Source organism: Scatophagus argus, chromosome 10, assembly GCF_020382885.2.
Source record: "Scatophagus argus isolate fScaArg1 chromosome 10, fScaArg1.pri, whole genome shotgun sequence".
Lineage (NCBI taxonomy): Eukaryota > Metazoa > Chordata > Actinopteri > Scatophagidae > Scatophagus > Scatophagus argus.
The window spans coordinates 3,696,087-3,721,013 of NC_058502.1; the positions used below are offsets into that span (position 1 = coordinate 3,696,087).

At 43.2% G+C, this 24,927-nt stretch overlaps 2 protein-coding genes across 3 annotated transcripts; both read right to left on the reverse strand.

Annotated features, from left to right (window-relative positions):
* Window positions 1-45: 45 nt before the first annotated feature.
* wipf1b (WAS/WASL interacting protein family, member 1b) lies at window positions 46-19,192 on the reverse strand. 2 transcript variants are annotated; one of them, XM_046402148.1, is made up of 9 exons: window positions 19,039-19,192; window positions 5,415-5,517; window positions 5,017-5,146; window positions 4,688-4,858; window positions 3,783-4,488; window positions 3,340-3,440; window positions 2,913-3,131; window positions 2,135-2,248; window positions 46-1,536 (listed from the first exon to the last, which is right to left on the reverse strand). In XM_046402148.1, the coding sequence occupies exons 2-9, from the start codon at window positions 5,472-5,474 to the stop codon at window positions 1,484-1,486; spliced, it is 1,554 nt and encodes a 517-aa protein (XP_046258104.1). In that variant the 5' UTR covers window positions 5,475-5,517; window positions 19,039-19,192; the 3' UTR covers window positions 46-1,483. The 2 variants fall into 2 exon arrangements, with proteins under 2 accessions (XP_046258104.1, XP_046258103.1); XM_046402147.1 differs by lacking the exon at window positions 19,039-19,192 and adding an exon at window positions 12,579-12,819.
* A 2,024-nt stretch (window positions 19,193-21,216) lies between these two features.
* Window positions 21,217-23,515, reverse strand: ciao2b (cytosolic iron-sulfur assembly component 2B). The gene is made up of 5 exons (XM_046402773.1): window positions 23,275-23,515; window positions 22,539-22,618; window positions 22,168-22,293; window positions 21,948-21,993; window positions 21,217-21,815 (listed from the first exon to the last, which is right to left on the reverse strand). The coding sequence occupies exons 1-5, from the start codon at window positions 23,399-23,401 to the stop codon at window positions 21,715-21,717; spliced, it is 480 nt and encodes a 159-aa protein (XP_046258729.1). The 5' UTR covers window positions 23,402-23,515; the 3' UTR covers window positions 21,217-21,714.
* Window positions 23,516-24,927: the final 1,412 nt, after the last annotated feature.

Below are 24,927 nucleotides of genomic sequence, written 5' to 3' on the forward strand. Positions count from 1 at the left end.
TCTCAGTGTCTCATATCTAAGGACACATCAATGTATTGTCCAGCGTTATTGCACAAATATTCTTTATTGGATAATACATAATATATCACTTCAGCTGGATGCTGACATCCATTACATGTCTGATCAATTGTTTGTCCTTCTATGTGCGAGAATGTCAAATTATTTAAAATGTCCAATCAGTCCAATAAAACCACATTTTGCCCCATGTGGAGCACATAAAGCCTCTTAAAGCGTTTTATTTGTTGATGTCAATAGATTTACTTCCATATGATTGTCTTTAAGAAAATGCTGCTTTGACCAACACATGATAATAATACATCCTGTATACAAAAAAAAATCATTCAAAGCAGTGCAGGGTGAAGCAAAAAAACAAACAAACAAAAAAAACCCTAATACTGCACAGCTCAGACATATAACTTAAAATAATACAGTCCTTCTTGATTAAATCATACAGATACATACACAGGTCCTCCATAGTCAAGGCAGCTTTAAACAAAACAGCAAAATAAGAATCTGTTCTACTGTAAACTCGTGCTGCCATAACATCCTTTGAAACATCTCAATCATGAACATTAAATGCGCGCTCACGTCACATTTAACAAATGAAAAGTACCGTTCAGTGGTTGCAACAGAAACACACACGTAAATACACACACTGTGAAGGCACATGTGGCTTTGGCAAATTAAACACCTGCTTTTCCAATAACGTTTTCTGCAGCAGTTTGAATCCGTGTCTGTCCGCGTCAATGTTTGCTAAATATTCAAGATGTGGCAATCGTGCTGCTGTATTGCTTCCGTTTTTGCATTTACATCAGCAGAGATGATCCAATCCAGCTGAACAAACATACAGACATAATTTAAGGCACAAAAGGCTAATTCCCTTAACTCATTTAAGCAGCCTGAAAACATTACAATCCTGAATAGAAAAAGGCACGAGAAGAGAGTTTGTCAGCACACCTGGAGGAAACCGGCTGAATTAAAAGGCCTGTTCTGTAACCCTGGGACTCCGATGTTGACAATAACGTTGCCATATGATGTTGATTTAGCTTCACCTAATGCTGTCTATGCTGGGTAAACATGCATGCATGTGTGCTACCTGCCAAACGCAGGTTTATTTGTCAAGTAAGACTTTGTCTTCTGTTTTAAAAGTATTGCTAGTTTGTAAAATATCTAGCAAGCAACTTATGGCAAGCAAAGGATCCGGAGCCGGTGGTTTTTTTCTTCTTATCTAAAACAAACTGTACCGGAAAATGAACAGGCTTTGGTGTTTGGATGGCGCCACTCTGCTGCTGCAGAGGCACATGGTGTAAACTCCACATTGTGAGTCCGTCCTTTTTCTTGGCCAAAGATATGTCCATTTTATGTGCAGTCCATAGATGAACCAAAGCCACGAGTAAAAGCGCAAATGAGTGGAACACAGAGAAAGCGAGAGAGATGGGCAACAGAAAAAGTAGTTCCAGGGGTCGTGTTTGCTGCCACATCTTCACCTGGGTATAGGTGGAAGAGGTGGAGCTCCTCTCTCCTTTTTACCAGAACCTGAAAAGAAGCAAAGACACAGAAGGGTGAGGCTTTCCCTTAACTTTCCAGACATTTGATTTTCATCCACCAGGTGGCAGAGTGTCACTGTTAGCTCAGACTTTCACCATCCTGTTGGTTTGCTTTTATGTCTGACAGCGCATCTCAAAAACAAAAAAGAAATATTTGTAAAAGAAAAAGGTTGTTCAGAAGTAGTGAAAAAAGGTGATTCATATTTGGTGAAAATCACAACATAGCAGAGGTACGGTGTGTGTCTTCTGTTAATAAGTACGCAGTCTTTCGTCTGTCTCTTACAGTCTGCTTTTGGACATTTCTGAGATTCAACTCAAAACAATTTCTCCAGAATATCAAATAATTTCAACCTGCACAGCCTGAAAAGCTGTTATGATTTCCACGTCTAAACTAACAATTAGTGAGAGAAAATTCAGTGACTGTTGGTTTCATGGAAACTTCAGAAAGAGGCTGTATGACAGTCAGCCTGAAAGCAGGACTCCCCCCCCGCCCCCACAGTTCCTGAAAAACACTTTGGAGACATGAGATACGAGTTGTGTGTGTGTGTGTGTGTGTGTGTGTGTGTGTGTGTGTGTGTCAGACTGACCTTTGCCGTCAGTCTTAGCAATCTTGCTGGGGTAGATCTTCTGGAAGTGCACATAGGGCTCAGGTGGGGGAAGGTCTGACACAGGATGGAAATTGAATCGAGACTCCCACTCATCTGTCAACAGAGAGAAAAGGACGTCACTGTGTCCATTTCCACCAGACGGACAAAACTCCTGTGATATAAGCACTACGCACATTCACGTAACGCATGAACAGACTGTTACAGTCTTCTAGTTTAAAACAACAGCGGGTTTGTTTGTTTCTCTCTTGAAGCAGGATTTCTCTGATTTGATACAATCCAAAGAAGGAAGAGGAAACTACTGCTTTTCTGATAACCCAACATATCAGATTTTATTTTAAAGTACATTTTAAAAAGCAAAATTTAATCTAAAGCACAAAGGGAATAAAATCAAACTCTAAACTGAGAAAGATCTGATCAGATAATGAGTACATATAAGAAGATTGTGACTTCAGGAAAAGTGATGAAAGACTGGGATTTTTTCCTGGAGCAGGACCTGTGGGACCCCTGGTCCCTGCTCGTCTCCACGGCCTGCCAAATCAAACTTAGTCCCTTGGTTCAAAGGGATAAAACAACACAAGCTGGAGTTCAGTGGGTTTCTCTGCCATCGCTGTACTCACTGGAACTTGGCAGTAAAACCAACACTGAGGGCAACACACTGTAGAGAGCAGGACAATGTTGTCCTCCTCAAAGGCACAGAGCAATTGTAGCATCTACTCAGCATATATCAGACCTGTTACACCTTCTCGACTTTACTCACCCTGTATCTGGTTTTGGTGAGAGTTTTGGAAGCCGTTACCCATGGGTGGTGGTGGAGGAGGGAGCCCTCCTGAACCCGGCCTGTCTGGAGGGAGGGGAGGTCTTCCGCCGGGTCCACCTCGAGGAGGCTCCGGGCCAGACCGGCCAATAGGAGAAGGAGCTGTCGATGACCTCACGCTGCCCACACTACGCCCTGAGGGAGGAGGAGGAGGAAGAGGCCCTTTGGGGGTAGAAGTAAAAATTGACATGTGAGCTGAGCTGATGGGAAGCCAAGTGATGCTTTTATGATCCTGAGTATCACTGAAATCCTGCATTCCCATGCAATATGTACATGAAGGCAAATGTCACACTATCAACTTTTCATTTTTTTTATATGGCCTGTATGCAGCAGTAATCTGTTGTTCAATAACTCAAACAAGTCAGTTCACCTGTGCGTGCCGAGGCTGGGTTCCTGCCAAGAGACGGCGGCCTCTCGTTTGGCGGAGGAGGGAGAGGTCCTGTCCGACCGTGAGGCGGAGCCGGACCGTGGCTGGCAAGGAGAATTCAGATTTTGAAAACAAACACCTTCTGAAATATGGTTTAAACTTTCAAGAACTGAATGTCTCCAATGTACAGAATGAAATCTGAGGTGGGACATGCCTCGCCTGTCTCAGCTTTTAATAATTACATGGACAAGTTTATATCATGTGTGAACTGCAGCATCACAGAGCAGCTATTAGTTTTACGTCTGAGCAGACTTTGACGCTGCCGGTGTAGAGTCATATCTCATGATAGGAACTGCTGCGTACACGTCGAGCTTCAAACACAACTCATCCATGAACACATAACAAGTACGGATAAAAGGCAGAAACAGATAAAACCTAACCAGTACCTGTTGAGTGAGCTGTTCCTTTGGGGCAGCCGAGGGGTGCTGTTGTCGTCCCCTCCAGCTGGGGATGGTGGGATAGGAGGAGGGCCCGGTCGGCCCGGCGGGAGAGGGGGCGCACCCCCACCAACTGAAGGCCGAGAGGCAGAGGAGGAAGGGACAGATGAAGAAGGTTTGGAGTTGACAGAAGGAGGTGGAGGGGGTATATCGCGGGGCATAGATGGCCGATGACCTCCTACTGGTGGCGGTGGGGGTCTGTCATCGGGAAGGGGAGGCCTACCTCCAGGAGCAGGTGGAAAGGGAGGTCGGCTGTTGTTTGAGGGTGGATGAGGAGGTGCAGGGAATCCGGGTTTTGGTCCAGGAGAGGAGCCTCCTGGCGGGGGAGGGAGAGGTCCGTGCCTCCCTGGCGGAGCACTAGAAGGTATCGGTGCAGAGCCCTGGGAGGGCCTGGGGCCTCCGGGGAGTGCTGGTGGAGGTGGGCCCCCACGAGACTGGTTTGGTCGAGGTGTGTTGGGTACGGGAGGAGGGAGGCCTCCTGAAGTGTCTTGTCTCGATGGGAGATTGGGCCGACCTTTGGGAAGATCAGGGACGTTGCTGCGGACACCAGCGGGGGCTCCTGGCAATTTAGGCGGGCCTCCACCGCCACCGAAGGGAGTGGGCCCACTAAAGCGGCCTCCTGGGGGGGGAAAGGGCCCTCGAGTAGGTCCTGAGTCTGGAGGAGAAAGGAGGTAACGGTAACTAGTAACTATGTTCAAAGTGTTACTGGTGCAGTCCTCCCTGTGTTGTTTATTATCATTATTATTCAAACTCATAATCACCATACTCTCATTCTTTCCTACGGGCGATTAACTTAACCTGCCAGCATCTGGACTGTGGCAGGAGCACCATCCAGCAGTTAGTTATTTACTTACCACTAGAATCTCTGTTTGATGCAGACCTCAGCTTTGGCATCCCTCCTGCAAACAGGCCTCCTAAACCACCAGGTGCCCCACCACCAAAACCTCCTCCACCACCTCCTCCGCCGCCGCCGCCTCCTCCGCCACCTCCTCCTCCACCTCCACCTCCTCCTCCTCCTTTGGGTTCTGAAAGGACAAACAAAAAATATTAGATGATTTCTTCATTTTCAGGATTTGTTTACCACATAAAATCCACCCTGAACTGCTTCACATTTGCATAAAGATGTGGTATGAGCATTCAGGCCGGTATGTGCCTTTTTTTTTTATATAATCATTTGACTTACTATCCAGTAAAGGTCCACTGCGGTCATTAGTGACAGCTTTCTTTAATCTGGATCCTTTACAAATGTCAGACAGCAAAGCATTCCTTCCATGCTGCTCTGAACGGCTTAGATTTGGCTTCTCTGTGTTGGCCTGTAACACAAACACACATGCAGGGATGTACAGTCACTGAGACAGAGTAAAGTTACAGAAAATACCCAGAGAGAGGAAGAACTACCCATGACTTTGTTGATCTTTACGTGTTAAATCCATTAAATCCAGAATAAACTGACAGAGAGTTCAAGTGGGAAATGCTGTGTAATGACATGATTTATCCACAAGATGTCTCTGCTGAGCAGGTTCAAGAGGACAGAGCAGCAGATCCCACCGGGCAAAGAGACAGACAGATAGGATGACTTACAACAGCAAGGGTGGGAGGAGGGGGAGGCCCTGGGGGTGGTGGGGGAGGCGGGACCGGCATCTTCCTCTCTCCACTTTATTTTATTTGAACTGGACGCCGCACCCTGGAGAGCAGATGACACACATATCATTATATATATATGTACACATATATATTAAAATACAGCAAAAGAAGAAAAGAAACACTGGGATTGCTTCATATTACTTCATTCAGCATGAGTTGTGAGAACTTTTTACTGTTATCTTTCCACCTGCAGTACAAACAGACTCTCTGACTGACACTTCTTGCTCAGTTGTCATGAGCTGCAGATTTGAACGTGCTAAAAGTGACAAAACCATGAACTTCTCCTTGGAGTCAATACATCTTGTGCACAATGAGCAGCGGTCACAGTATTTAATTTCATTTCCTCAAAATGTGTCTTGGTGGCAGGTTTAAAAATCAGTTTGCTGAATACAGAGTTGAAACTCCATGAAAGGTTTTATCCTGTTAAACAAATTAGGACTTTCGAGTTCCTCTAACAAACAAGACAGCAACAAGAGGCGCACACACTTTCAGGGTTCAAAACCATAATTTTAGGGATCTCATAGAGGAGTTTCAGAGAAAGTCTGCCTGAAAAACAAGTTCTAGGGAAAGAAAATCCACTGTAAAATGTTCTGTAAAATCAGCAGAGAATTCTTCTAATTTGATCATTTTTGTAGAAAGTTTTCAGTTTTTCTTGAAATGAAACTCCATACAAACATTGCAGTGTCTTCACAATAAAGTGAATTCTTGGAGAATACAGACACAGCAGACTGAGTGTGAGCAGAAAAGCTTTAAATACAAAAAAAAAAAAAAAAAAAAAAAGCTCAATTCGGCCAACCGTGAGCTCACAAGCTATGAAAAGCTGCCAATAAAGGCTTAATCTAACAGGAACTGCAGTGTTAAGTTCCCTAAAACATGACTTTCAAAACATGGTGTATTTCTGCAATTTATTTTTAAATGGACAGATTCTTACAAACCACCTCGCAAAGCACGAGTGAAATAAGCAGAGCAGGAAAGATGATCGAGTTCCGTTCTGTGTTAAAGCAACTTGAAATTGATCCTTTTCTTGTAATTATTGAAGCTCCACTTGCTGGCATATTGCTGCTTTACCTTTTGGTGCAGATACTTAAAATTTGCTTTCAAAACTTTTCAGGGTCTCTCCTGTACACCAGCAATGCAGACAGAAAATATAATCAAATTATCTGCATGAAAACCTTCAATTATAAAAAGGTAAAAACACAGCCTGCGTTTAAGGTTAAACCAAACCTCATTACTGTGACGAGAGTCAGATGGAGCACTTCCCCATCTAGACTGTATGGGCTGCTACACACAAAAGCACCAGAGCTCAGAGGAGATATTTGGGTTCCTCTCTGTCACCCCGGCTTCATAAAAGGGTTCAGATCGAAAGCTTTGAAGGCATCAAAGAAACATGGACGGAACTGTGACTAATGATGGATACATCATTGACACAGGCCCATAGCATTAAGCTAAGCTCTGTGAGAGAGAGACAAGAAGAAGAACAATGTGGATGTAACAGCAGATTACAGACCCAAAACCATCCATTTTCCCCTCACACCAGTAGTACTCACACAGCGGTACTACTCACACAGCTTGGCCTCTCATTTAATTTTCAGTCGCACACACAGTCAGACCGTCCTCTCGGGGCCTCTTACTTCCTGTATGCTGCTGACAAACAGGAAGTCACCACGCAGCTCCAGTACCGCAGCCATCCGGTTGCCAGGATGAAGAAGCCTCTACATCTCAGCTTCGTATCATTTTGACCTTCTCCTCCTTCCGCTCACTTTCTTTCTTTTCAACCGTGCGCAATTCCCACACTGCATTTCACCTCTCTTTACTGCTTTTATTTATTTATGTTTTCTCTGCAACTGCGATCAGCATCCCTGCATGGTTTGGACCTCTTCACCTCTTCTGGCTCTGCACTCTGATTACAGTTTATGCTATATTAAAACTGAGGAATAAAATGAACAGAAGACACCTGGAAAGCTTACAACAAGCACACAGACCCGCTGGGCTCTTTTCCTCAGGAATAATTCAGAGTAGCAACCTGAGCAAACTGACTATTCAAAATATTAACTAAAATATAAGGTCAAGTTAGGATAGGCTTCACACTTTCTATTTTCTGTTTCTGTTGCAGTCAGCTTCAGCCACAGTGAAAGCTGAACGCTTGGACAAATATTTATGCACCTTTACAGGATAAATCATTTTGTGGCATTTTTCTGCCATCACATTGAGGCTGACATTTGTGGTCTGAGTGAAATATGCTGACACAGATTTATGTCCGGCTTGGGGTGAATTATTACAACCTTAACTTGTGCCATCATCGGGTTAAGTTTTCTTTGGTTTATAACATCCGGAAATTTAACGACGTTTCAATCAGCCTCAGCTGTACTTCGTGTTTATTTGTGTTTCATTTATGTCAAAGCACCACAGTCCAGAACTGATGACAATCTAACAGGGTGAGTCCAACTAATATGAAACATCAATATGCTCACCCTAATACACAATCTCCAACGTGTTAATTCACGGTCAACAATTCATCAGTTAAGGTCTTATTAAAGATAAGCCGTTTACGTTCATCTTTCATGTGATTGTCACTAATTTCTCACTATAGACCATGAGGAAAAAAGCCCTCAGCACAGCACAGAAAACAAGCCTGAACACTGAGAGAGAGCCAAGCATAGACCGGACAACATGTGCAGTACACATGCCTCAGCATGAAGAGCTCCAACCTGCTACACTCTGCGATGGAGACTGCAAATGTGTATGAAGTCTGCACGAGCAAACACTAAGAGAGTGCACTTAAAAAGATGGAATAATATCAAGATGCTGGAGTGGAGGGAGAGCTAATGTGGGACTCCTTCATTAGATGGTCTAAAGAGTCGACTCAGTGTGGACTGAACAACCGCGTCAAGGAGGAGGTTCAAGTTGAAGAGCGGCTTTACATTTGACAAACACACCCTACTTCTGATTTTCAGTGTCTGCTTTGTGACATAATGTAAAAACAAAATTCAGATTATTAACATCTGAGGCTAAAATCTTTCGCTGAAACTTTACTGCATGTAAAGCAGTCGCCAATACAAAGCATTCACACTGATGCTTAAATCCCAGCAGACACACAATCACAGTGTCACACACACACACACACATACACACACACACACACACACACACACTCTCTCTCAGCGATGTCTATCACACACAGCAGACGACCCACTTAATCAAAACATCTCTTAGCACTGATACAGAGCAGGAGGAGGTGCCTGCAGCAACAGACAGAGATACACTACACAGACAAAAGTATTGGGACAGCTGACCATCACACCAACAGGGACTTTAATCACATCTCATTGTAAACACACAGACAGCTTTGCAGCTCTAACAGCTTCCACTCTTCTGTGAAGGCTTTCCACAACATGTTGGAGTGTTTCTGTGGGAATTTGTGCCCATTCATGCAGCAGAGCATTTGTGAGGTCACACACTGATGTTGGACCAAAAGGCCTGGCTCACAATTTTGTTTTCATTTGAGTGCTCATTTCTTATGATAAATGTTTCTTATGTTGTAAGTCAACAGAGCCTTGTTTCTGTTTAAGGAAAGAAGTATTTGCTAATTTTTAGCTTTTCAATAGCTCAGAGCAATAATCACTAAGGCACAATTCATTAACAATTTTTGAGTCATACACCAGTTAAGGCAAATGAAACGAGCATGGTTACGTGGTGTTTTGGCTGAATGAGGGCAAGAACAGGAAAATATCACTCACACGAGCAAACGTCTTCAGTAAATCTGGCTATAGAAGCCAAATGCACATGTGCACGTTTCCACTGAGCTTACAATCACAGATGTTTCCATTTCCCCTCCACCATGACTGGACGTGGTGTGACAGGGAAAAGTATTTCAAATAAAAGCACACAAAACATGCTGAATTTATGAAACAGAAGCTCGGCGACCATACAGGGCAGGCTGCTCATCAGGACAGAGCTGAGGGTAGTCAGGGTTTCATTAGTCAGTGAATGTGGCTTTCACAGTTTTGGTCAGGATGTAGAGGCTACACATCAACTCATTTCCTGCAGCAGTGATGAAATGGCGCTGAAATAACTGCAGATGAAATCAGGCAGAAGGGTGAGAGTCAGTGAGTCTTTCATGTGTTGCAAGGACGACAGGGACTGCAACGGAAAACTCCTCTTTGGTTTTGTATAGATGATACTTGTCATTTTAGCCCAAGTCACCCAATTTGTACAAACTGAGTCCATTTATGAGCTGACTGTCAGCTGGCGCAGGATTTGCTGGTGATACAGCGGCAGCTCTGAGTGAACACAGAAAGACATCAACTTCCGCCATAGGAAACAGGCCTGCGTGTTGAAATTTAAAATGCACTACCCTACTTCTCTCCCCTGCTCTCTCTCTCACTCTCTCTCTCTCTCTCTCTCTCTCACACACACACACACACACACACAGCCTAATATTAGCTAAGCATTCACAATGGCGCCTTTGACAGACGGAGGGAGAGAGAGATGGAGCGAAAGAGACGGAGAGACGGAGAGACGGAGAGATATGTGGGGACTCGAAGGGTGTGGACCCTTTGAAGAGACACCGTCAAGACACAGGACACATGCAGAATAAAGCTCACATATGTTTCAGTTTACGAATGGCCATAAAAAGGCTTCTTCATCCTGCCAACGAAGCTCCTGTGCTCCTCGACCTCATTAAGAGTGACTGCACACACACACACACACACACACACACACACACACACACACAATCTCAACACATTCCCTCCCAAACACAGCACATGGATAAATGTTGTACATATTCTGACGTTCTTGCACTTCTGAAGATTCACTTCGTTTCTATGCCCCGACTATGTGGGACTCTTTACTAAGCAGCTTCTGTTTGTACCTCCTTTCACTGAATAGTTTTTTGTTTTTGATATCTTTAATGGTCTGTTGCACTTGTTTTGTGTTGTTTACGTCATTTTCAACTGTTACTCGACATCACTGCTGTAAACGAGAGCCTGCTCTCGATGATCTCCAAGTTCAAATAAGATTGTAAAACCGGTGTGTTCACACTGGCAAAAACGCTCACTTTAAAAACCAAAACCTCAGATCACATTTACTCCAAATGCTGCAGTGTGCTCTGATTGGTGGACAAAAAGAAAATGTGGCAAAGCCTTTTCACTCCCAGCACATGTCTCCACCAGGCTGGAGAACAGCTGGCTTTACATTACTGTGCACACAGGGGTTACTGGATACTGCAACATTTTTTGCAGAATGACTTAAAAGAAAGCCTGATGTTCAGTGAAGACACGTGTGGTTTTCACAGGGCTGGTGGTGGATGCGAGTGTGTGTATCATTAAGTTGAAACCTCGCATCACTTTCGACTCAACTCTGGCCAAGTTTTTACACAGCTCAAAAGTGACTGTTAATCTTCCAGAGACCGTAGGACAAACGAAGTGAAGTTAACACCCACCAAGTGCCACATGAGGGTAAATTTTCGGTTTGGCAAGTAAATCTTGCAAGTCGTCCCCTGGTGACTGGGCTGGCCAGGGTTATTTTATTTTCATTTCCTTTCTGGAAATAGACAGAGCACACCTGCTGTTATGTTCTTTAACTGTAACATTTTTAATATTTTTAATAATAATTTCAATCTGGCTAGTAAAACGGTTCAGACACTGATTCAAATAAAATCTATTCACTACAAACACGTCCACGCTGGAGATCATCACGAACAAATCACAGAGCTGCTGGTCATTAAGAAGATCAAAATCTGAGTTGATTTTGAACCCGAGCCAGTGAAAAAGGTAATTTTAGACATGAAGGTAACCCTGGGTAGTAATAAATGTGTCTGCTGTGCAGGAACAGTGCTGAGTGGCTAAGCTAACATCCTGTGGTGTGTTCACATGCACTTGCTCACGCTCTCACACACACACAGACACACACATAGCGGCTGCATCTGGCAGCACATGTGGGTCTGCTGCTGTTGCTTCAGACTTCGACTAAGCAGCTTAATTTTACCTCTTAAACATGGCTGAAATAAAGAAATTAATGCTGAATACATCTTGTGGTGGAAACAAGCACAAACAAACTTTTGCAAAAGGTTGAGGATTTCTTTTTGCAGGGTTTCCGTGTGTGTGTCTGTGTGTGTGTTTCCTCTCTTGACATACGTGCTGTGACCACATGTGACTTAGTGCATTTAAATATGGACTTTGAGCAGCTCATATTTATTTGACAGATACCTCAAAGTTATGAAACCTCCAGCTGCGGCAGTTCAAACCATCAGCAGTATGCTATAAAAACACCTTCACTGTTATTTTTTCCTGCTTTTCCTCAATGGCATAAACCACTTCCTATAAAGAACTCGACAATGAAATGTCCTTTGCTTTGCCTGATTTTCCTGGGGGTCTTTAATTTTGAAAAGGCTGACTTTTATTTTCAGTAATTCTGGGAAATTAAAATGTAATTAGTGCATTACGGATTTTCATCGTTTGGTATTTTGCTCATCTTTGCCTCGTGCATAGTCCCACAATATGACATCGTAGGCTGACAAGCAAATAATAAGCCCTTTATTTATCTGTAAGGATTATACATCTCAGGTCTCTAGGTGAATTAAATCAAAGTGAAACAGATCAATATAACACTGTACATATCCACAGAGGATATCTGTACTCTTGCACACCAACAGGCATCATACATACAATCAAGGGACCTTCTAGTCTCTTTAACTGCTTTAATGGCAGCAACAAAGCAAACATGCTGACCCTTTTCTGAGAAAAGTTAGCCTCCCACTCCATAGCAAAAATCAAACGTCTGTCACTACCATACAAAAATCCTAACCGAATTTTTGCTGGAACAAATCGATTAAATGAATTAAATTGAATAAACGTTTAAACGATTGATCCCCTTATTGCTTCAGCTTTGCACGCGGGCAGCAAAATCACTTGGTTTCAACAGCGTCTGGGCTGCAGTCCTCTGACAAACTGCAGCAGAACAAATCGGCTGCCTTTCTGACAGAAAGTGTTCAACAGACTGAAGGCTGCTTTCCAGGGTCAGAGGTCACCAAAAGACGCACCTCCAAAAGACGTTTTTTCTGCGTCTACAGCAAGATGAAAACCTGTTGGTGGTACTTACTCAATCTGTGTCCATAGAAGAATCAGCAGCACATTCAGAAGACAGTAGAAGAAGCACCTTAGATCATTCCTCATAAAAGTGCAAAAGCAGCCACATGCAGCTGAAAACCAGACAAAAAGGCAGAAGATTATCAGCATCTAAACATCTTCGAAAAACACTCATACACCAAGTAGAAGTTCTTCATTCCTCTTCCCCAAAGTGACAGCTCACAGTCAGAGACGTCCCGCTTCAGCACACACAAACGTTATATATGGCACACGCCACTTCCTCTTTTTCAGTTCCCCACCTGGGGAGGGGGAGGGGTGCTGCTTTGGTTCTCACTGGTGATTCAATTGAAGTCTGCAACAAGATTTTACAAGCAGCTCAAATACATAATCACTACATTTAGCATATGCTTTCAGCAATCCAGCAAAATATAACAAAATGCATTCAGAGAGTGCATCACTCTGTTCTATATATATCTATCTATATATATGTATATATATATATATCTTCTATATTAATAGGGTTGCATGATTAATTTTAAGCCCCAGTTTCATCAAAATTAGATCACTTAGTGTTCTTGGAAATTCTGACATTTCCTTACTGCGCTGCGTCATCTAAATCAGTGTGTTACTGGTGTAACACAATGTGAAACTCATCTACCCAAAAGTCTGTGACGTCTAAGATGTGATCGATTACACGATGTACTTCCCGAGTATTTCAGAGTAGAAGGAAGAAAGGAGAGTCCACGATGTCAAGAGGACGAGATATCAGAGCAGAGGACGAGAAACAGTGACCAGATACTGAAGGAGACAAGAGGACAAACGAAGAGACAAGGTGGAGGAGAAAGGAGGGGGACAGACTGGATACCAGGCAGAATCACAGATGCAACTGTATGCCTGCTGCTGACTGCATCCTTCAAATACTCACAAAAATAAACAGGAAAAAATAAACACTTTGTTTCTGCATGTTGAATGGGACTGTGCCTCATTTACCAGGAATTCATTCACCTCGGAAAGTGGCTTTCCTCCTCAAAACGCATTTTGACATGAGGAGACCACATCACAAACACAAAGAAAAACAAAACTTTAAAAGAAAAACCATCCACTGTGTTTTACTGCTAGAAAATGAAGAGAAACTTCTCATTTAACTGAGAGTGACCTTATCCCAGCTCTTAAAGCTGCTGGACAAAAGGGTTAGCATAGCACAACAGCAGCCACTTCCTGTGCTCTCAGTGTCACACTTCCTGCCTCACAACACAGACAGGGGCGGCCTGCCAACCCGCCACCGGCAGCACTTCTATACTCTCCCTGTCGCCTCCTCGTTCCAGCCAACTCCAGCACCAGAGCCGGAGCCGTCTTAAAGAGACACCTTGGATTTCTCCCCTCGACTCCCTCAGCTGTTTTTCTTTAGCGGCCTTGCAGCCTCCACTGAGGGGGAAAAAGTGTCTGAGCTGGTGCTTCGCTTAACCATATTGAAAAAAAAAGGCTCGTGTTCTCCACAGAGGCCACTGCAATTGGCTAATGCATCAGGAAAAAATGTTGGCTGAAATCAGCACGTAGCCTTTACACAAAACAAATGTGCAACAGGAACTTGATGTGACTCCACATGTAAAGCTACAAGAGCTTTTTCTGGCAATGCGGAGCCTGGAACTCATACTAGTAGAGTGAGTGAGAATGACACATTCAAAAAACAAACGTACCTCCACATCCCCCCAGAAGCAGTTAAAAAACCCAAAACTTTTTTAAATGTTTGAAAAATGTGGGTTGTTTCCTTCCTCACACGCCTCATTATTAAGAAAAAGAGAATATTTTTCCAGTTTAATTTTGTTGGTGGGATGAAGTATCAGAAGCACCTTACATTACAACATAAAGCCATGTTCAGCCGATGCTGAATGAACTCAGTGACTTTTGCAGATGCAGGTATGACATCAGTGCCTGTGACTCTTTTTCCTTTTTGCTGAGTTTGGTTTCTGCTATTCTGCCGTCATGAGGTCCCCTCACCACGTTACATCATGTTGTTGTTTTGTGCTGCTGAATCAGCAGTGCCACTATAGTAAGTCCCAAAAAACATATTCATTAACATTTGGGATTAATACTTGGCTGAATAATATCAATTAAGGAAGCAGCTTTAAAGAAACAGTGCAGCATTTTGGGAAATAAGAAGAGTTAATTTCATCGTAAAACAGCAAATTGTTATTTTTACTCTTTGGTTTGCATGGGAAAACAAGTAAGGTACATAACGTTAATGTGCTGTTAAGGTGCTGCTAGGCAGATTTTGTTACCTTTTAAACAGAGCCAGTTCAGCTGTTTGCCCCTGTTTCCAGTCTTTGAGCTAAGCTAAGCTAAACTGGTGAGGTGAAATTACCAAAATATCAAATTAAATTAAGATTAAAGTGACATATTTTGTCATTGGAGGGAACTCACTCCAACGAAATTTGTTCTCTGCATTTAACCCACCCAAGTGACGTGCACACACACACAGCAAACCCGGGGCAGTGGGCGACCGCGTGCAGCGCCCGGGGAGCAGTGGGGGTTAGGTACCTTGCTCAAGGGTACCTCAGCCATGGACACCGGGACGGGGAATCGAACCAGCGATCCACCGGTTACGGGTCCGACACCCTAACCGCTGATCCACGACTGCTGAAATTATTATTCAACCAGAACTTGCAATGTGAGGTACAAAAGACTGACAATTTCAACCATAATATGTTGATTGCTTCTCATTTTTGTCTTTCCAAGGCTTCAGCAATATCAAAATGACATTCGCATCCACACTGCTAAAAGAATGTGGCTCCATGCAGCCCGGACCTTCAAATGTGTTCAGACTACAATCGGATCTCGGTGCATTCACACCTCCTTATAGCTGTTCATGTTAATGCCGGTCATACATTTTAATTTCAATTTCAATTTCTTTATATAGCACCTTATACAATCAAAATTGTCTCTAGATGCTTTACAGAAACCCAGAGCCTGAACCCCCGAGCAAGCAGACAGTGGCAAGGAAAAACTCCCTTTTAACAGGAAGAAACCTTGAGCAGGACCCGGCTCGGATGGGAGAACCATCCTGCTGATAGTCGGCTGGGTAAAGGAGGGGAAGAAGAGGTAGACAGGACAGAGAGGATGAAAGAAAGAGAGAGAGAGAAACATACATGCAGTAAACATCATAACAAGACCTATGTGCTATCAAGTTCAAGTGTTTCTTGGTGTTTACTCAGCTCACTACAGGACCTGGGAGGTGGAAGTCCACATCACGACCACACAGCAGTTATTAGATTCATTAGCTTAAACAACCAAAGAAGGAGAAGCACGACAGAACAGAGGAAGAAGAGAACTGAAATGCCTCCCCCATCCTGTACGTCTCAGTCACATGAACATTAGTGCAGCTCGCCTGCAGGCCAGTCACTCGCTTTAGATGCTTTGTGATCACACATCACACCACGCATGACTCACATACTGTAGGCCAAGCAGAGATGCCACAAAAACGCCATTCAAATCCTTCAACTGTCTGAAAGCTAACTCGGAAATTTACACCAAAGTTTGACTCCAATGCCAAATCACACTGCAGCTGTCTTGACATTTAGGAATTTCCTCTGGCTGAAGCTTTTTAACTGCTACCTTATTACACACAACAACAAGATGTCATAACTCAAAAGATGGGACAAAAGGAATGTATTACATGTACATGTAGCTCAGCATTTCTGTTCAAAAAATGCTTTGAATGTAAATCTAACGCTGAGAGCATTTCTTACTGAGCACGTCCATCATTTGCGTTTAAATTTTGACCACTGATGACTTTGATCTGTTGCAGTCAGCACGGTCACGAGGCTCGGTGCTGGACGGACGGTGACAAGCCATGCAGACTCACATGCTTTACACAGGAAACGGAGCTGAGCACAAACAGCACAGCACAGTCACTGCATTATGTTTCTACTACGACCCACACACGTTAAACAAATGCACATGCTCTCCTCTGACTGCAGTACAGGCTCAACAGTGTTGCCGTTCATTCCACGGCGTATCGGCTCATCTCTGAATGGAGGACAGGCTCTTGAGAACATCCCTGAATAAAGTTCAAGGGAGGACAAGAGAAAAGTTTAAATAAATGAGAGAGCTTCCACCCAGGCCCTCACTTCCTAACCAATGCTGGGCTCATCCCACTGAGCTCTTGAGGAATGCCAAGAACTCAGAGCTACAACAAACTGAAACGAGTTCTGTGACAAAGCTCATGAATGGGAACACAACCAGAGACAACACGAGCAAGTAAACAGGGCTCTTATCTGCAATGACCTCAACACATTTTGTTATGAAACCCCAACTGATGAAATCCAGGAACAACTGAACAGCCTCTGCACAGACTTGCTGCTGCTGGGCGACAGTCACAACACAAGTCGGCAGCTTGGCCCAGAAACACTAAAGAATACACACGAGCCACATGTGTCTACGGCTTCCTTATTACCTTATCTAATTCCTCAAAGGGGCTTGAAGAGATCAGCAATGTCACCCACAGGTTTCTGCAGCGACTCTACTGTGACCTGAGATAAGATCAGTGCCATCCTTGTTGCTTAACCCTGAAAATCCAAATTCTGAGAAATGATGTGGAAGGCACAAATACTGTAAAACATGCACACATTTGCCACAAGAAGTTTCAAAACTGCCACGGATTCATACATAAAGTGAAGTGAAATTAGTTGATATTTCTAACTTCTTGTGGAAACATAACTGGCTCTAAATAGTAACAGCTGGAGGTGGCAGCAGCTCCTGGTTCCTCCAATCTGAAAGTCAAAGTGACCTTCTAAGGCTTTGAAGATTTATGGCTGTGGGTCTGATTTTGACATCTTTGTTCATTTTAAGTGGATAAATCTTTTTAAACACAGAACATGCAACCCTGATCCAGAAACATACCGACAAGAAAGAACGGAGAGACTGTACAGGAGCACTTGTGTCAATACAGTCACACCTGTGAGAGTCAATAATCCACCTAATGAGCCACAATCAGCTTGTGTAAATACGTCTTCATTGTCATGATTCCAGCTGCTAAGGACCCTGGTGTGTGATGGCCAAAGTGAACTGTGGCTCACTTCAAATGTCTGATTCGACTCAAATGAAATGTTTGGAGTAACTGCTGGCCTTTTTTTCAGTTTAATTTATGTATTCATTTTTTAAGAGGTGTAAATTGATGCCTCAATGAGTTTGGTAGATCCATTTAGTAGCTTAATAAACAGATGAATATAAATCAGATTGAATTCTGTGTCTGTATGCGTATAGCAGCACGCACGGGCACAAGAAGACCCCGAGACCCCCAGGTATATATTCATATGTGTATATTTACACTACACGCACGTAGCATTTGGTTACTGTGCAATCAGCAGTGTGATGCAGACCAAAAGCGTCTCTTTGGAGAAAACTGCATTCAAGTTGGCTCTTCAATCCAGACTCTAAACAAAGTGGTGCTCAGTCCCCCAGTCTGACCGTCCTGTCCGCTACACAAGGAGGCACCAAGTTCTGACTTCAACAGTCCACCCGGGGCTAAGATCAGTCCGGCAGCATGTGAGAAAGTGAATGTACAGGCCTCAGTTCCCGGAGAGGAGACAGCTGATTGGTTCTTCTGTTGCCCATCAGGTTGGTGTCCTACTGGCACGTGTTAACTCTGAATTCCTTCATTCAAAACAAGCAGTTCTCTATAAACTACATGTTTACAGAACAAGCTGAGCCACACAGTGTGACTGCATAAGCACACGGAGAGTGACTGCTTGCAGCCAAATGGCATTCTGTCAAACTGGTTGCTAACACACACACACACACACACACAAATTCCTTTTTCCTCATCTGAATTTGTGCCACTTAAAGATGTGGATAACGTGTCCTGCTGGAGGCATTTCTTTGCATCAGCATGTGTGTGTGTGTGTGTGTGCGTGTGTGTGTGTGTGTGTGCCCACCAGTGGTCTGTACTCCCCACAAAGCTCTCACAAAATAAAAAACCCAAATATGTGAAAACACTGCAGCCCAGTTCCTCAGCTCTTCCTCTGGGGTTCCTGCAGCTCTCTTGGCAAGAACACAAGCCTTATGTTCAGCCTGACTGCATGTGACGAGCGACGCAGCAGAGCTTAGTCTATTAAAACACAGAGTTTCAGAGGAAAAACTGTTCATACGAGACGAACGCTCACCATCGTTTTGAGGGTGGAAGCAAAGACAAACCCTGGCCTGTCGGCAAAAGCCCCGCTGGAGCCCCGTGCGGGTTTGCAAGACGTTTGTAGCCGACTAAACTCTTCTTGAGACGGTGGGATAAATAAGTTCGTCCCGACTCATTCGCCATCACTGCTGGAATGAGTCCCAGCTGCTCTCTGGAAGATGACAACTTCTTTTTGCTTGTAAGCCGAACGGGTCTGACGCGTTACGCTTCACTGGAGCTCTTTTTCCACACACGCACACGCAAACAAAACTTAGACCGAACTCAACACAATGTTTGCTTGACCTACCTGTGGAAGTATGAGAGGCTGTGCACGGCTAATAATCTCCCATCGACCGTCGGTGTGCTGAGGCTGGTGGCGAGGAGCTCCGTGCAGCCACAAGTCTGCTCTGCAGAGGACTGGCAGGCAGGCAGGCAGGCCAGCTCCACTGGCGCCCTCCAGAGCCTTACATACTGCGGGTTGTGCAAACTCTCTCACACGGAAAATCCTGTGAGGACATAACGTTACTATGTGGACAAAAGAGGAGATGCTTTCTGTAAAGACATAATTTAAGTCAGCTAAACACCCAGAAGCCCAGAAGGCTTAAAAAAAAGTAACTTTGGTAAAAATGAAAGTCACACATATGAATAGTAAGCCTACTTCAGTTAAAAAGAAAAAAGTATCCGATATTGAATGTACTTTAGTATCACACGGTCTGGATGATTATCAGATGTGATATTCGGCATTTTTCCAGTTATGGGAATCAGTGCAGTCTGCAAAGTGGTAACTAAAGTTATCAGATATACACAGTGGAAGTACAAAAGGCTGGAGGAGTTACAGTCCAGCAGTGGCTAAATGAGGTCATAAATCATATAAAACCTTCTTTTTATTTTGCTCAAGCGACTGTCAGTTAAGTTGGTTACTGTTAACTCAGTTTGGTGGTTGCAGTCTGCAAGCTTTAGTAATTATCTATCTTTATATAATATCGTAACAACTGGATAAAATTATGAAATTAGTCTGTGGTTCCCTGTTTGCAGTGGAAGTCTCAGTGTATCTCACCGCTTTCCTTTTTGCTATCTTTTGCCTGATTCGGTGTCAACACAAAAACAGCTCTTCACTCCTTGTGTGCTCTGATCGGCCTCACTAAACATCTAAACATCTAACTGGGTTTAGTTGCAGGGGCGGGTTTTCTCATTCCTCTTCATACTGAGACGACCGTTTTGGTTGCTTGAACTTTGTCTATGCACGGCTCTGGCTTCAGCTAATGCAGCTGTGCCGGCTGGGTCTTTTATCCGGGGGTTTAGCAGTGATGCAATGTTTCCAGATGTGGAACAAGAGCATGAAAAAAAATCCTTATTAGTCTACCCTGACGAACAACAATTACTTCCCCCTGACAAATACACGATACACGTCTGTAATGCTGATGCAGAGGCCCGAGGCTGCACTCAGTGCGGTTCATTTTTCTTTATGTTGCATATGCTTTGTAATCCACGCTGGTTTCGCAAATACTCTTCAGTTTGATCTTTTTTGTGTTTTTGTTTTATACATTAGTAAGATTAATTATTTTATGCCTGTGTCTGCCCAGAATCACTTCAAAAGGTGCATTCGGACAAGACTGGCACCAAATAGCACATTCAGAATCAAGTCAGCAGCGAGATTACATAACCATCTCCTCCCCACCCCGCAAAAAGTAAGGCTTACACTTATTATTGACTTCTAAAATTACGTTTTTCTAAAGTGACTTACTGTTACGTGCATTTAAACACTGTAGAACCGACAGCTAGAAGTTAATATCAGGATCGTTTTTCTATTATTACTTATTAAAAGTGATACTGGGTTGTTGAAGTTTACTTTCACCTTATATTTGTATATTTCCTGTGCATCACTTTCGCACAACGAGCCACAACCTTTGACAGAAGGTGAAGGCAGACTGGTGGCAGTTTTGCTCTCCTTATTTGTGCAAGATCGTTATGAGTTTGTCTGCCTGCCTGAAACGGAAAGTCTAGTTGTTGACTGTTGAGTTCACTGAGGCGGGAGTGGGTGGACAAGCATGTTGGACAACTCTGGTTTGTTCTGCCAGATATGATGAAGAGTAACTCGTCATTATCAGCCTGCACCACCGAGTTTTCCGGGGTGTGATTAGGGCTCCCCCTGGTGGATTGATGCAGACATTAAGATGAGGTGTTTTACTGTGTGAACAGTTAAGGACAGTCTATCTCACTTCGGCAATACTCACATGTGCAAAAAACCTTCATTCATGTGTGCTGAGTATGAAGGAGGGCAGCAGTCAGCCTTAACAGCGCGCTTTGCCAATGATTTGTCTTGATATTAGCGGCAGGACTGGCTCGCTTTGTTACACAAATGAAAAATAGGCAGATAAAAATTGACACTGAAGGATGCAGCAGATTTACATCATCTGTTTTTCAGATTTCCATTCATACACGCAAGACAGATAATTTTCAGAAATAACACACACACACACACACAACTATCTTCATTTTTTAATTATAGATCTGTGCATTTTTAATAAAATGTCCAAAGCATTAATGTTATATACAAATGAGGATTGATACTGCAGACTCTCTGCAGATGGTGAGTTCAAATACTGTTGGTAACATAATGCTTTGCATGTTACAATACAAATTTAATAAAAAAAAATTAAAACTGGAATTAGACTGAATGATCTGACAGGCAGAAAGTCTCGACTTTTCCACGCTGATTCATCATATTTTTTTTTACTTTGTCCGAACTATTCTGTATTATGTGTAACAGTTTCTACTGCCCTCTTCAGGTGGACACATTCAACTCTTAACTATGAAACTGACTTTATTTCACTGCCAGCACCAGTTGAGACAATTCACACCTGGATTAATGACAGATGGGTGCAGACAAATCTCAGCTTTCAAAGAAAAAGTCAAACACGATTGGCTGAGCAAAGAATTGTGCTGCGACTGACAGCAGAAGATGACAAAGCAGACTGGCTGCTCAGATGTTCCTGGTTGAGAGGCACTGGTTGACCACCTCCAGCAGCGATGAGTTCTCCAGAGCGGCTGCCACTCTCTCTTTGTCTGCCAGCTGTTTGTTCACTGCACATACGCAATATAATGGAAAAAAATGACATGACATACAATGAAAACATTCAACAGCAAATGATTAATGGGATATGTTATCTAATATCCAATGATTCCTGCCGTCACTGTGTGATATTTTCTATTCACCTGCTTCCTCTGAGGCGTGAGTCCCGGGAGTGATGTGGACATCAATCTGAGCAGAAGCAGAAACACACAGCGTTTAGACTGCAGCCGAGCAACAAAACACTAACATGCAGAAAATACACACTGTATGACGGACTGCTCATATTAACCAACGTTCAATAAAAGCAGGTGGTGTTAAACGTGCAGCCCTGGCACAAACACACAAACACACAAACACACGTACTTTGAATCTGTCTGGCAGGGAGCGCAGCAGCTTGACTTTGATTGACAGGCCAATGAGTGTTGCCATGCTGCAGTGGGGGATGGTGGGGGTGAACTCAATACCCACAGTGCTCTCTGCATCGTTAACCTGACAGCAAAACAGGTAAACAAGAACATACTGGATGCAATCAACTTCTACAATTACATTTTTCCTTTAATTGACTGTTTAATTGTTGCAATGGCATCAAGTAAATGAAGGCTGGGGTGTGAAAATCAGTCACATTTAAAACTATTGTTTTCTTCTTCAGTAAGTGCAGTAAAACTTTGTAAAGCCAGATGAGTCTGCAATGGGGTAAATGGTCCTACCGAAACACACAATTTAAAGGTCGGTACCTTGACTCGGACTTGCTCCACGACATTGAGTTCCTCCAGAGACAGAGGATGCTCTGGGTCATTGATGGATCTGATCAGATGTAACTTTAGTCAAAGAATATAAGACAGCATAATAAAAACAACACAAGTCCTGTCTCTTTGTGCTTCCCCCTAATGTCTTCAGCATGGACTCAGTATGATATGGAAGACATTAGTCCCACAGTTATTGTTCATTTGCTAATCTAAAAGTGTAAAGTGAATTAAAAAATGTTTGTCACTTATTTCACTGTAAAAGTACCACTGATCCCAGCACTGCCAACACATTTAGCCACTTTAATCAAGCAGTAATTCACATCACATCAGCCTGTCAGTTTCGTCGGACAGACCAAACCTGAAAGATGAACATGTGACACAGAGAAAACCAGAAAACCCACAGAGCCACGGAACCGGGACCAGTCCGAAGTTTGAGCTTAAACCAGACGATTAACCACTTCCTTATGGTCCACTAATAAGCTAATCGTTTAAAATTGGACGGGCAATTCAAGTATTTGTCCAGGTAAAAATGATCCTAACTTGCACCATTTACTGTTACCTGAACGGCACATTAGAAATGAGGCTACGGCTTTAAATGTTTTAAATGCACATGTGGCTTGTGCCCGGAATGAAAATTAAAACAAAATTTAACAGGCACATCTGTCTGATTTTAAACCAGTCCAACCGGGACAGGAACAGCTAGCTGAAGTTAAAAACAGGATATCGAATATTTCTCTGTCGTCGATGGGGTCATGGACGTCTTCATCCTCATCGGTCGCCGTCAGCAGCCTCTCGCCTGCCCGCTGGAAGATCACCGGGTTCGCGTTCTCCAAGCGGGTTCCCCCGGACATTTTTACACGTTAATTTAGTCCACGTTGTGCAGTAAATGTGCGAACCAGCGGCGCAAAACTGCGCAACTAAACACAAACACAAATACTTCCTGGACTAACGGAAAGCGATGGAGTCCAAAAGCGCTCGAGAATAGAGTCTTAAAGGGACAGGCCACCAACAAGCCACTCCTCCAAGTAGCTTCTGTGCGTGCGCATGTGTGAAGTGGAAGATATTTTGAATAAAACTGCTCACGGTAAGGTTAACAATCGTATGGAACAGCATCTTTATAATTAAATGTTGAATTATTGGCTAAGTTTTTAAACCGTTGTTCAGTGTCGTTTCAGTAATTTATTTAGTTGCTTTAAAAATATGTAATGCAAATAAAAACAAAGCCTTTTTGGGATGAAATGTACCTTTACTGGGCTGGTTATGACTCCTCGTTTGCCCTACAGATGGCGGAATTTGCCAGATTTTAGCCCTCAGCAGTAACACTTTAAGGTTTCAATGCAAATCACCTGTCTGTTAAAAAGTAAAGGCCGTGCTGTGATTAATTCAGCTGCCTCAAGCACAAAGTAGCATCATGGAAATAATCAAGAAGAGTATAAGTACCTCTAATTTGTACCTAAGCACAAGCAGTGTACTTGTGTACTTGAGTATAGCTCCCACAAAGTCATGTAACTGTCAGTTTATCTTGGCTAAAATGATAAATAAGTCTAATTGTACTGTCCAGTACAGCAATAGATACCCATTAACCCTAGAACGTAAAGTGCTACACTAACAAAATCTTAACTGGCTGTCGAAGTCGATGGACAGACAGGAGATGGGTCAATACGGGGAAAAAAAATAGTAATTATTTCAACATGTTGAGTATAATGAGGCAGCATATGGCTGCGGACACATATATGATGGGTAACGTGTAACATAAATGTCATGCAGAAGGGCAGCAGCAGATGAAAAGGGTAAAATATTTCCTAATTGCGAGGATTTGGACTAATAACTGGCTAGAACTGTTTTATGAAAGATTGCTTCTCTGCTAACCACAGGCAGTTTTGACAGGAAGAGGATGGTGTGCAGTTAGTATTAATATTGTGTTGCCACTGCCAGCATTAATATAACATCCTCCTGATAATCTCACCCCTTCAGGGATTTGCACCACAGGCACAGGTGACCACATCAAACAGAAATAATTTGACAAAGACAGAATCTTAATGAGTTGCTGCTGAAGTCAGAGGTGATCAATAACAAATCAAAACCCCATCTTGCATTTCCTTGAAAATCAAATTATTTAAGACCCTCGTTTCTATGTGAATCTCTAAATCACATAATGTGGTTTATTGAAATTAAACCTGATCCGAGCGTTTTGGGTTGAAAACTGCAGAAGAAGACGGCAGTTTGAAGCAGAAATAAAACACAAGCAGGAGAGTTGTGCCCAACTGGAATGACATAATATGGGTTTGCTACTGCAGGATGTCAGGAGTCCTTATAAATACTGTGGAAAAAAACACAATGCTACAGCCTGTTAAAGTCAACACAAAATGAATAATGT

Coding starts and splice junctions, on each gene's coding strand:
- wipf1b (XM_046402148.1), bottom strand. CDS start 5,474: ATGCCGGTCCCGCCTCCCCCACCACCCCCAGGGCCTCCCCCTCCTCCC. Junction 4,859..5,016: donor CAGTGGACCTTTACTGGATA/GTAAGTCAAATG, acceptor TTGTCCTTTCAG/AACCCAAAGGAGGAGGAGGA. Junction 3,441..3,782: donor AGGAACAGCTCACTCAACAG/GTACTGGTTAGG, acceptor TCTCCTTGCCAG/CCACGGTCCGGCTCCGCCTC.
- ciao2b (XM_046402773.1), bottom strand. CDS start 23,401: ATGTCCGGGGGAACCCGCTTGGAGAACGCGAACCCGGTGATCTTCCAG. Junction 22,619..23,274: donor CGACGACAGAGAAATATTCG/ATATCCTGTTTT, acceptor GACTAAAGTTAC/ATCTGATCAGATCCATCAAT. Junction 22,294..22,538: donor TGGAGCAAGTCCGAGTCAAG/GTACCGACCTTT, acceptor TTTTGCTGTCAG/GTTAACGATGCAGAGAGCAC.